At 33.7% G+C, this 11,868-nt stretch overlaps 1 protein-coding gene across 1 annotated transcript; it reads left to right on the forward strand.

Annotated features, from left to right (window-relative positions):
• LOC109234452 (cytochrome P450 90A1) lies at window positions 2,704-9,502 on the forward strand. The gene is made up of 8 exons (XM_019400454.1): window positions 2,704-3,467; window positions 4,093-4,242; window positions 4,344-4,598; window positions 8,101-8,187; window positions 8,281-8,359; window positions 8,630-8,736; window positions 8,862-8,992; window positions 9,096-9,502. The coding sequence occupies exons 1-8, from the start codon at window positions 2,937-2,939 to the stop codon at window positions 9,205-9,207; spliced, it is 1,452 nt and encodes a 483-aa protein (XP_019255999.1). The 5' UTR covers window positions 2,704-2,936; the 3' UTR covers window positions 9,208-9,502.

Below are 11,868 nucleotides of genomic sequence, written 5' to 3' on the forward strand. Positions count from 1 at the left end.
CTCTCTCTCTCTCTCTCTCTCTCTCTCTCTCTCTCTCTCTCTCTCTCTCTCTCTCTCTCTCTCTGTTATATAGAGTTTTGATGGAACTCATCAATGGATTTCAATCGTTTTACTATAGAGTTTTAACTTAGCAATTTCCTTTCATGTTGCACAATTGATGTTCGAATTAAAATTGTCAATCAATAAATTTTGAAGGTATTTGATTCTCCACCATTGACAACCATTAAAAAGTTTCGAAGCTTTGAATTCGAATTTGGATTTTCAAAAATTATTGTTTGTTTGGATTGGGTGTTGTTGCAAACAATTGAGAATATTAATTGTAGTTTATATCTCAATTTTGAGGGTGTTTGGTGAAGATTAGACTTGATTTTTGGCCGAATTTCAGATTGAAAATCGAAGAAGAAGAAGAACACATGACATACAATATATTTACGAAATTGTATTGAAGTTGATGTATGTAAATTGTATTTAAATTATATTATATTGTAGTTATATATTTTTTTTTATTTGAATGCTGTATGAAAGTTGAAAAATAGTTGTATAATGTATGAATCATTGTAAGAAATTTATATTTAAGTTATAAATACTATCTTTTCACATAAAGTTGTTGATATGTATCAAAATTGTATTAAAAGAGAAAGTTTTGATTGAAATTTTAGAGAGGAAAAAGAACACACCACTTATAAATATATACAAATCAAATACAAAGTACATACAAAAGACATATTGTATAAAATTTGTATGAAAACTGTATTTAAGTTGTATGATGTTGTAAATGTATTTAACTGGGCAAAAATAATGGATGAAAGTTGTAGATAAGTTATAAATATATTGTATACTATATAATTAGTTGTATAAAATTTATTTTTAGTTTATATATTGTTGTAAATGTATCAAATTTGTACAGAATTTATTTTTTAATTTGTAGATGTATCAAATTTGTACGAAATTTAATTCTTTCTCACCGAAAGAATTAAATTTACGAGCACCTTGTTAATACTCCTACTTAATAGTACTAGTTAAAAGTCCTAATAATTAAAAATAATCAATTACTGTCACCCTAATTAATAATGATAAAAAATATTAATTTGAGAGATAAAAAATATTAATCGTTGCCATCTCTATGCTGGAGGCATTAAAGTGATTTGTTGAGCGAATAAAGTGAACTGGCAAGAATGAATATGCAATTCAAAACCTAGAGGTTTTCAATCTCTCTTGTATTTGTATATATGGTAACGTTTCTTTTGTTAATCTTTTTACGCTTATAGAAAGAGGAGAGGAGATAAAATAGGAAAAAGATATAACTAAATCCCTTAATTTAAGATATTAATAATGAATAGTACATTGAGAGAGGCGGCAGAAAATAAGTAAGAGAAGAGGAGAGAAAAAAGGAAAATGGTGTAATTTAATCCTCATAATTTAGGGCATTAATAATGTATTGTATATAAATTATAAGCAAACCTTATTTAGGACAAGTAATTTTCAAAACTGGGATAATTTTGATAATAAGGTTTTATATAGTGTATAGAAAAAAAAAAAATCCCTAAAAAGAATTAGTCCTATCATTTACCGTTACTATATGTTTATCAATTTCGAACAAGTAATCAAAGTCCTCTATATCCGAAGTTGAGATTTTCACATTTATCACTTGGTAAAAACTTAATCGCACTGTTTACACAAAACCAATAGATATATGACATGTATCTTGCATTTGGACTTCAATCATTTAATCATGGTGAATTACATGCATTCTCATCTAATTAAATTAATTAACCATAGTGAGTTAAGATAGTTTGGTGTAAACACCCGGTATGGGTAAGTATTTACCTTTATCACTTTTTTTTGGAACCCCAGGAAAACCCGCAGCCGCTACAGCCTCTGCCACAGCCTCTGCCCTTCGGGTGAACACTCTGTGCGCACTGGGTAAACCCCCCACTGTGTAATAGCCTGCAAACCACACAGGGGATGTAAACCACACTAGGCAAGCCCCGTGCGACAGGCTCAGACCCAGAAGGCATTGAGGGGGGATCGAACCCGCGTCTCCCGTGTGGAAAACTCCCTCCAAACCCACTGGGCCGTCCCTTTCCGGAACCTTTATCACTTTATTATGTTCTAAAATGGTCACTTTTAGAACGGTCATTAGAAAATAAGACTAATTTTTTGTAGTTATTATACAAAATACAAATATAGCTTCTTCAAGAAATAAAACATGAAAAATATTTAACTTTATTAACTTACGTATTGCCTCACTGTCGATAACAATCTTAGCTTACATAATTAATAAAAATTTAAAATTTGATTGTACGTTATTGCGTTAAGCTTGTGACTAGTACATTTTGGTGATCTCTTGATTACTCGGCTATTCTATTGAAAATGTTAGTAATAAACAGTTCATTATTTTAACTAGTACAGAATCATCCATTTAAAATTTAAAAACATGTTTATAATAAATTAAATAGGAAAGGAAAAGGACATAATGGAAAATTGTATAAAGGGATATAGAAAAAGGAAAACTGGGTTATAATTGGAAAAGGATTTATATCATAAGGTCATTTAAATGTGAATATGGATTGGTTTCTATAGAAAGATTAATCAATAACCTTAAAAGGAGGACACACAATAAGTAACATTATAATAGTAGTATTAAAAAGTCTTTCCACTAAAAAAGGAAAAATATCCCACACTATAAAATAAATTAATGTGTTGCCATCCCAAGCCTTGATCCACCCCTCCGCATTCTCTTTCTTTCCCCTAGACTAGATTTCATGGTAGATTCTCTCTCTATCTTCTCCATTAATAACCTTCTATTTCTCATTTTCCCATGTTTTCACCCTTCACTCCCTCACTACTACTACTACTACTACATAAGAAGCCACCCATAAACCATTTTCTATACTACTACTTCTCTATGTGAAAAACAACACAACAAATTAAACATGGATTTCATTATCTATCTTTTCCTCTCTTTCTCCATCTCCCTTATCACCTTTCTTCTCCTCCGGGCAGCGGCGGCCGCCCATTTTCGCCGCCGTAAAACCCGTCTCCCGCCGGGAACACTCGGCCTCCCTTTTATCGGAGAAACCCTCCAGCTAATCTCCGCCTACAAAACTGAAAACCCTGAACCGTTCATCGATGACCGGGTTGCTAAATACGGCAATATTTTCACCACCCATATATTTGGTGAACCGACGGTTTTCTCGACTGACGCGGAGACGAACCGGTTCATTTTGCAGAACGAAGGCCGGCTCTTCGAATCTAGTTATCCGAGTTCCTTACAGAATTTGCTAGGGAAGCATTCGCTGTTGCTCATGAGAGGCAGTCTTCACAAAAGAATGCATTCTTTGACCATGAGTTTTGCTAATTCTTCCATTCTTAAGGACCATTTGTTGGCCGATATAGACCGGTTGGTTAGGCTTAATTTGGATTCCTGGACCGGTCGTGTCTTCCTCATGGAGGAGGCCAAGAAGGTAATCTATATCGTCCTACAAAATATTTTTCATTTTAGAAAAATATCAATTAATTTATAATTTTGTTGTTAATATTCCAAAAAGGCATATAAAAGTTTAGTAAAAATTATTCAATTAAAAGAGAGAGATAAGTGTATTTTGGTGAAATACTCTTTTTTATTAAGCTATTAATTCTTTTTAATGAGTTTGCAAATACCACAAATATTAAAGATCAAGGGAGTGTCGATTTTTATAATTCAACGAATAAGATGTAAGCGGCGCATGCCAAGCAAAAAAGGAGATACTGTACGAGTTTACATGGGTTAGAGAATAAAGAAATGGATAGATGAGTCAGATTTCATATGCTTGGTGTTGGTGGGGTATCATATGATAAGTTGGGCTAACTTTAGTGTATACCAAAGGAGGTAGCAAAAGTATATATATTATGCATGTAATAAGTAAACAGGGGCGCAATATATCGTATGTGGTAGTAATTATCACGAAAGCATAAAACCACATGTGCATGTCCATTAGAAAGAATGTGATGTTATCATTCTCCTTCGCTCTTTACTTTTTTATTATTATGCCTTTAGTTTTCTTCTAAAGTTAGAAGGTTCCATTAAGTGATGGATGTTGGAATGTGCAGATAACGTTTAATCTAACAGTGAAGCAACTGATGAGTTTAGATCCATGCGAGTGGACAGAGAAGCTGATGAAAGAGTACATGCTTGTGATTGAAGGATTCTTCACCATTCCTTTGCCCTTCTTCTCTTCTACCTACCGCAAGGCCATTCAAGTAAGTATTACTATATAATTGAGTTTTTTGTTATATATGCTTTTGGAGAATATATATATATATATTAATTTAATGACTTGGTTGTTATTATTTAATTTCAGGCGAGAAGGAAGGTGGCGGAGGCGTTGGGATTAGTGGTGAGGGAGAGGAGGAAAGAGAGAGAAGGAGGAGAGAGATTAAAGAATGATATGTTGGAGGCGTTGTTTGAAGGGGACGGCGTCGAAGGATTTTCAGACGAGGTAATAGTGGATTTTATGCTGGCTTTGCTTGTCGCTGGCTATGAAACTACCTCCACTATTATGACCCTTGCTGTCAAATTCCTCACTGAAGCACCCCAAGCTCTTTCCCTCCTCAAGGTGCTCTCTCTTCTCTTCTTTTCATGCTATTAATTTATGTATGACGGTGTTAGATTAGATATATGAAATTTATTACAATCTTAAATATGTCATTTTTCCTTCAATTGTGTGGTATGGTGATCACTCCATTAATGAAATGGATGAGAATCGTTATGTCTTATTTTTTTTAATTTTAAACACCTAATTTCTTCTCATTGGGAGTAATTTCGTGAAATTTGTTGAGGTGCACTTAAATTGACACGAATACTATGATTATAAAAAAATATCATGTCACTCCTAAAAATGTAATTAAAATAAATGAGCAAACAACAACAACAAAAAAAACCGATGGGGTCTGGGGAGGATAGTCTGTATGCAGACCTTACCCCTACTCTATTGCAGGAAAATAAATAAATGAGCATATCAAATTTAAATAAATGTTAAATCTAAAAAAATTAACCATCTTTTTGAAACATAATAAGTAGTATATAATATAAAAAGATAAAGAGTCATATTATAAAATAGATTTAACTATGGAGACCTAAATAATGATGAATTTTTGCGTAGTGGACCCTAAAGTTGCTACCACATGTTGGTCCTGTTTTTCTTCTTCAATAGTAGATGAATTATCTATCTTCTTATCTAAATTCTCATCCAAGCAAATTATGGAGGATCTCCACTCATTCCCCGCTCCCCGCCGCCTACAACTAAACACTTGGCATCAATTTCCACACAGTACAAACCCAAGGAATAATTTCTCCCCCGACATTTTAAGTCCTCATATTCTCTTCGAAAGTGGTAGTCTCCCTTTACAACTAAAAACCTTTTATCTAACGTAATTCTTTATTGACCTTTTGCTACACTCAGTACTCGAGAAACTAAAATCGCGCCACCTTTTAACTTATTTAATTTGTAAACCAATATTTTAAATTCTAAAGTATATTTCTCTTTAATTTTTTTCTTGGGGGTGGGGAGGGGGTTTGTTTCTCTCAGCTGGTGATCCTCTATCCGAATCTTCTTCCAATTCCTCGTTTTTTATTCCAATATAGTATTCACTTGCTTTCAGTATATAATGAAAAGAAAAGAAAAAAAAAAGCTTCATCATATGCTATGTTCCTTGGATGCATGTTTCAGTTTGACCTTTTCCCTACTCTTATTATATTTAAATTCAAAATGAGATACACGAATCTTTTAGCTAATTTTTATAGGAATATAAAAGGTTTAATATGTAATTAGGAATATTTAAACCCCAAAAAATGAATATAATTTCATAAAATGGCTTTTGTGGCCGACAAAGTAGAGAGATTGGGCAATTGGTATACTCAAGAAAAGGATTGTTCGGTAGCCCCATGTGTCCCTAGCTAGACTCTTTGTTGTATCAACATCACACGTGCATCTAAGTTCGTACCACATACCACATTGAATCCAATACCCTTTCTAGAAATACAATATGCCCCATTACTTTATCTTAATTTGCACGTATTATTTAATTGGTAATTGCTGGTATTATGTGACACAACACAACACAAAAAGATAAGTGGATATCGAATGCATTTTGGACCCTTGCGAGCCTAACTTGGAAATCATTATTCATGTGTTTTTACTTGAAATACAAAAAGAATAGATGCATTAACATATATTCCCATATGTCCACCTTATTATTCATATTTATATTAACCAATAGAACATAACATAAATTGTATATATGTGTCATTAATTATTGGTGCAGGAGCAAGGTGCTTTTGTAAATTAAAATACTTCTTCTATCCTATTTAGATACTCAGTTCAACATGCTAAACTATTTAAAGTAAATTTTGAGTAGATTAGATAAAAGTATTCCTTATGTTCCAATTTCTGTGATGCAATTCAACTTTCAAGAGGTAAATGAGTTTTTTTTTACTATCATTTTTTTATTTGCCTTTTAAATATTTTGAATTATTAATTATTGTGACTTATAATACTTTTTATGTAGTTTTAAATATGTAAATTTTATTTTAAAAAAATTAAAAATTTTATATCCAAATTTGCGGTCAAAGCTAAGAAATTTGACTTTTGAAATTCTAACGGTATCGCGCAAAGACAGAGATAATATAAATTACAACTTTTATAATTTAAATTATTTAAAGAGAAAGTTGTATTAAAAATTGTTTGAATGTGTCATGTAAAGTGGTACACATAGTTGTTAGTTTTTCAATGGAGAGTATAGTTTACATGTACTAATACATGTGACCTATAGTCAAAAGTTAGGGGTGAAAGTAGTCAGGTAAAGAGGAGAATAGTCAAAGAAAAGCAGTAGCATCTGGTCTATGCTCTGTAGAATAAAGGAAAAAACTGGATAACTAGGGATACAACCACTGGACAAAATGATGTTGCCTTCTCTTTAAATAGAAGCAGAGGCGGAGCTAGCATGCCAGTTACGGGTTCGGTTTAGCCTAGTAATTTTGGTTCAAGCTCTGTATGTTTCTGAAGAAATCCATTAAAAGTATATAAATCATTAATTTAGAATCCAATAACTTAAAAAATAAAATTTCGACCCATTAGCATCAAATCTTGGTTTTGCCCCTATATAGAAGCTAAACTTTTATTTTTATTAGTCTTTGCAAAGTTGAATAATTTTTTTTTTTTTTTTTTTGCTTGCGGCTTCTTAACCTTTTTAAGTTGCACTAGGATTCTCCTTATTAAACCTATTTTCTTTTTAGTTTATTTAAAATAGAATGGCCACTTTGTAATTTTAAAATAATTAAACTTGAACTTTCAGTTTTACCTTCAACAAGAAGCTGTGATAGCTATACAAATACTGTATCATGTTTAAGACATAAGTTTTAAAAGAACTATAATCATAATTTATTTAAATCACAAGTTTCATAAATCTTTGTGACGTGTGCGCTCTCAAATAAGAGCAATAGTTGATTTAGACGATTGTAAGTTGAAAAGGGAAAGAGTTTAGGAAAAAGGTGTATGCTGATTTTAGGTTAGAAGTCAGAAAAAGTAGACAGCATATTGGTGAAACCAAGGCTAACTTAGCTGACTTGTCAATCTGATTCCTAATTTCTTAGGAGGGTTGAGTCTATTCTCTTCTCTGCTCTGTGTTAATTGCAGCCACATGCATGCCCACCATTTTTATCTTTTCCTTTCGTATTACCTCCTCCCAATAACTCTCATCTTTGTTCTTTTTTACTTTATCCTTAAAAACTCAAGTCCCTTTTAAACTGTATCGTTGCTTTTTATAATTCTAATATGGTTTCATATTTTAGCATTAATTAATTTATTCTCTCGCTTTTCAAGTCATTATTTTAACAACTTGCCCATACCAACTGAAATTCAATAATCTATCAAGACTTTTTTACGCTTACTAATTGAGTCGAATGAGGCTTACACAGGAAACGGGGAGGGGCATTATTGATCATAAGACTGGATCATATTTATTTAATAGAGGAGGAAATAGTATCTTTTTTTAACACAATATTAGCCTAGAACTTAGCGAAGATGAATTATTGATTATATTTAAAACTTGTTTTGGCAGGAGGAGCACGAGGAGATCAGGTTAAGAAAAGGTGATGTTGAGTCTCTACTGTGGGAAGACTACAAGTCCATGCCCTTCACTCAATGTGTAAGTGCTTTATTTAACAAACTCATTATTATTTAGCTCAAATTTTCTTATCCTTTCAGCCCTCATGATATACGTCTATGCTTTTATGTTCAGGTTGTTAATGAAACTCTACGAATCGGTAACATAATTAGCGGAGTATTCAGGAGAACTATGAGCGATATCAATATCAAAGGTAAGATGCTCGTCTTCTTGTTCGTGAAAAGGGGCGATTTCCCTCTCAATGTGTGTAACGTGGCACTTCCGATATGACTGCGTCACAATGTCAATAGCGATCAATAGCGTATTCTCGTCTAGTGTCATTAATTTGGGGGACGACCAGGCCTATGATTACTTCAATTGCTATATGCACTTGTTTAGTCATCACAAGACCATTGTTATGTTCTTCATATGATCAATATTTGGTACTTGATCTAATTGATTGAATCTTATGATATCCTTTCAGGTTATACTATTCCAAAAGGTTGGAAGGTTTTTGCTTGTTTCCGAGCTGTTCATCTAGATCATGAACATTTCAAAGATGCCCGTACATTCGATCCGTGGAGGTGGCAGGTGCGTCACTATGTCCATATCTCTCTTTTACTACTCTTTCTACCTGAACTTCCCTGTTACCAAAATAAAGAAAAGGAAAACGTTGACTTACATGAATAAACATTTACCAAAACTTCTGTAAACAGAGTAATGCAGGATCAACGAGCTCACCTAATGTATTCACTCCATTTGGCGGAGGACCACGGCGTTGCCCTGGTTATGAGCTTGCTAGAGTAGAGCTCTGTGTTTTCCTTCACCATTTAGTGACTCGTTATAGGTACGGTCGCTTTGCTATGTAGATATCATCTTCCATAAACACAATTTCTTTGATTTTTCTGAAGTGTAAAGACGTTTTGTTGGTGCAAATTTTTGCTTTACAGTTGGGTACCGGCTGAACCAGATAAATTAGTTTTCTTCCCGACGACAAGGATGCAGAAGCGATATCCAATTATCGTCCAACGTCGAAGCTTGTTTGACCCATGTAAAGAATGAGGCATCCATGTTAGCAGAGAGGAGAAGAGAGGAGTAGAAAGGCACCTGAGGTTGTAGGAAGCAAAGCGGTAGTGAATGAAACTGCATGAAAATTGAATAAGACAATGATATATAGGTCGAGCATATACATAGGAAATTAAATTATTTTGTAGTGAAGTGAGACAGAAGTCACATTCCTTTGCTATGAATGAAAGGAAAATCAGGAAGATTTTATTTGTTGGTTTATTTATTTTTTTGAGCTAGTGGTTATAATGTAAAAGGCAGGAAATTCTCAGCAGAGACCAGTTTATTACCTTCCTGCTCCCTTCCTCATGAATCCTAAGATTCATAACTAAGAGAAAACTTAATGGTTTCCAAATGTAAATGAACACAAGTCTGTTTAACGGCATGTAAGCAATTTCATAGGTTGCCAAAGGCGAGCTATGAAACTGCTTACTAGCTATGGGCCTGGGGCAGCTAAGCTATGTGGACGGGTGAGACTGTGCGCCAGGGGCGTATATGGTTGCTAGATGTACTTTCAAATGCTAAAGTAATAATAAATACAAGTGAATATGAACACGTAACTTTAAATATATACTGAACATAAGTTTGTGCGTAGTTTAGTAGATGAGCATCTAGCGAGAGAGCACTGTGCAACTAAATCTAGCGGCACGTCTATTATGCGAAATTTTCAATAGAGAGGCAATCTCAAACTTTGAGGAAATCAGAAGGGCAAAAGGTAGAATCATCCAAGTTTTCTTCCTCATAAGTCCTCATCAGTGAGAGGGGGCCAAAAGTCTTAAGGAGGTGTTATCCCATCCAAAAAATAACTAGCAGATGAAAGTCATGCAAGAAGAGATGAAATCTCTATAGGAAAATGACATGTACATGTCGAACTTTCAATGGTAAAAGGCCCTCAAGTGCAAGTAGGTCTTCATACTCAAGAAAAATAAAAATGACAAGTTGGTCAGATACAAAACTCGATTAGTGGTAAAAAACTTCGAACAAAAGAAAGTTGTTGATTTTGATGATATTTTCTTGCATGTTGTCAAATGACTTGTATTCGAATAATTTTGGGCTTAGGAACTAGTCTAGATCTTGAAGTGGAGCAGTTGGATGTGAAAACTGCATTTCTTCACGGAGATTTAGAAGAGGAGATTTATATGGAGCAGCCAAAAGGATTTGAAATAGCTGGAAAAAAAATATGGTGTGCAAATTGAATAAGAGTCTTTATGGGTTAAAGCAGACACCAAGGAGGTGGTACATGCAGTTTGACTCATTCATGAAAAGTCAAACGTAAACAAAGACATTTTCAAATCCATGTGTATACTTCAAAAGATTTTCTTACAACAATTTTATGATTTGTTGTTGTATGAGGATGACATCTTAATTGTAGGACAAGACAAAGAGCTGATTGCCAAGTTGAAGGGAGATTTGTCCAAGTCGTTTGACATGGGCCTAACACAACAAACTCTAGGGATGAAGATTATTCGGGAATGAACAAATAGAAAGTTGTGGCTATCTCAAGAAAAGTACATTGGGCGTGTAGTGAAACGCTTCAGCATAATTAGTACTAAGTCCATTAGCACGCCTTTTACTAGTCATCTAAAGTTGAGCAAGAAGATATATCCTATTACAAAGGAATATGCTGCTATGTGGCTTGAGTTAGACAAGCTGAGAAGGATCTTATGCCACATGTGACTGGAATAATAAGACCATAGCCAGAGTTTCTTATCTTCAGCAGTCGAAAGTCTGATGTATGCATTAGTATGCACCAGACTTAATATGATCATGCAGTTAAAGTTGTTACCAGGTTTCTTAAAAATTCGATAAAAAAAAACACTACAAGCAATCAAGTGGATACGAAGGTACCTGAGAGGTACTACGAGAAACTGCTTGTATTTTAGAGGATGTAATCTACTCTTGAAGGGTTACACAAATACTGATATGGTAGGTGACTTTGATAATAAAAAATCTACCAATGGATACCTATTTATATTTTAGGGGGAGCTATATCATCGCAGTCGAAGTAATGTTCCATTATAAATAGATCATCATTTCATTCTTTTTCAACATTAAGAGCAAAAATAGTGTAAAGTATCACAGACAGGGTGTGAAATAGTCCATAAGAAAAATAGAGAGTGAGTGATATTATCGTAAGGTGAGAATATCAAAAGACGATTATATCTTTGAGTGTTGTAGTGGTCTTTGGAGTATTTTACTCAGGCCTATAAGTTATAAATTCCTTGCTATACTGATATAGTTGCTCCTCTTGGGGTTGTGAATTCCTCCCTTATTTAGAAGGATTTTCTACGTAAAAATATTAGTATCGTTGTCACTCTTTTATTGTTGTTGATTACATATCTTAGTCCTATGTTAGTACCGCGCTTTTATTATCGTGAATATTATTTTTGTGGCATATTTTACTTTCAACAATTGATTTCAGAGCACGGATTCTGTTCGTTCGCAAAAATGGTGTTCAATATCGATAGTACTATACTTAGTAAGAAAATATCTAGAATAAAGTACGATGTATTGAAATTCAATAGAGATAGTGGTTTCTCAACATGGCAAAGAATGATGAGGGATCTGCTCATCCTACAAGGATTATATAAAGCATTAGATGGTGATGCCAAAAAGCTCGATTTCATGAGACTTGAGGATTGAGCTGACTTGGATAAA

The sequence above is a fragment of the Nicotiana attenuata genome, chromosome 11 (genome assembly GCF_001879085.1).
Source record: "Nicotiana attenuata strain UT chromosome 11, NIATTr2, whole genome shotgun sequence".
NCBI lineage: Eukaryota > Viridiplantae > Streptophyta > Magnoliopsida > Solanales > Solanaceae > Nicotiana > Nicotiana attenuata.

What these genes read in the sequence shown, in the direction of transcription:
- LOC109234452 (XM_019400454.1), top strand. Translation starts at nt 2,937, where the DNA reads ATGGATTTCATTATCTATCTTTTCCTCTCTTTCTCCATCTCCCTTATC. An exon ending in AAGCTCTTTCCCTCCTCAAG is followed by an intron (nt 4,599 to 8,100) that starts GTGCTCTCTCTT and finishes TTGTTTTGGCAG; the next exon opens with GAGGAGCACGAGGAGATCAG. An exon ending in GAGCGATATCAATATCAAAG is followed by an intron (nt 8,360 to 8,629) that starts GTAAGATGCTCG and finishes ATATCCTTTCAG; the next exon opens with GTTATACTATTCCAAAAGGT.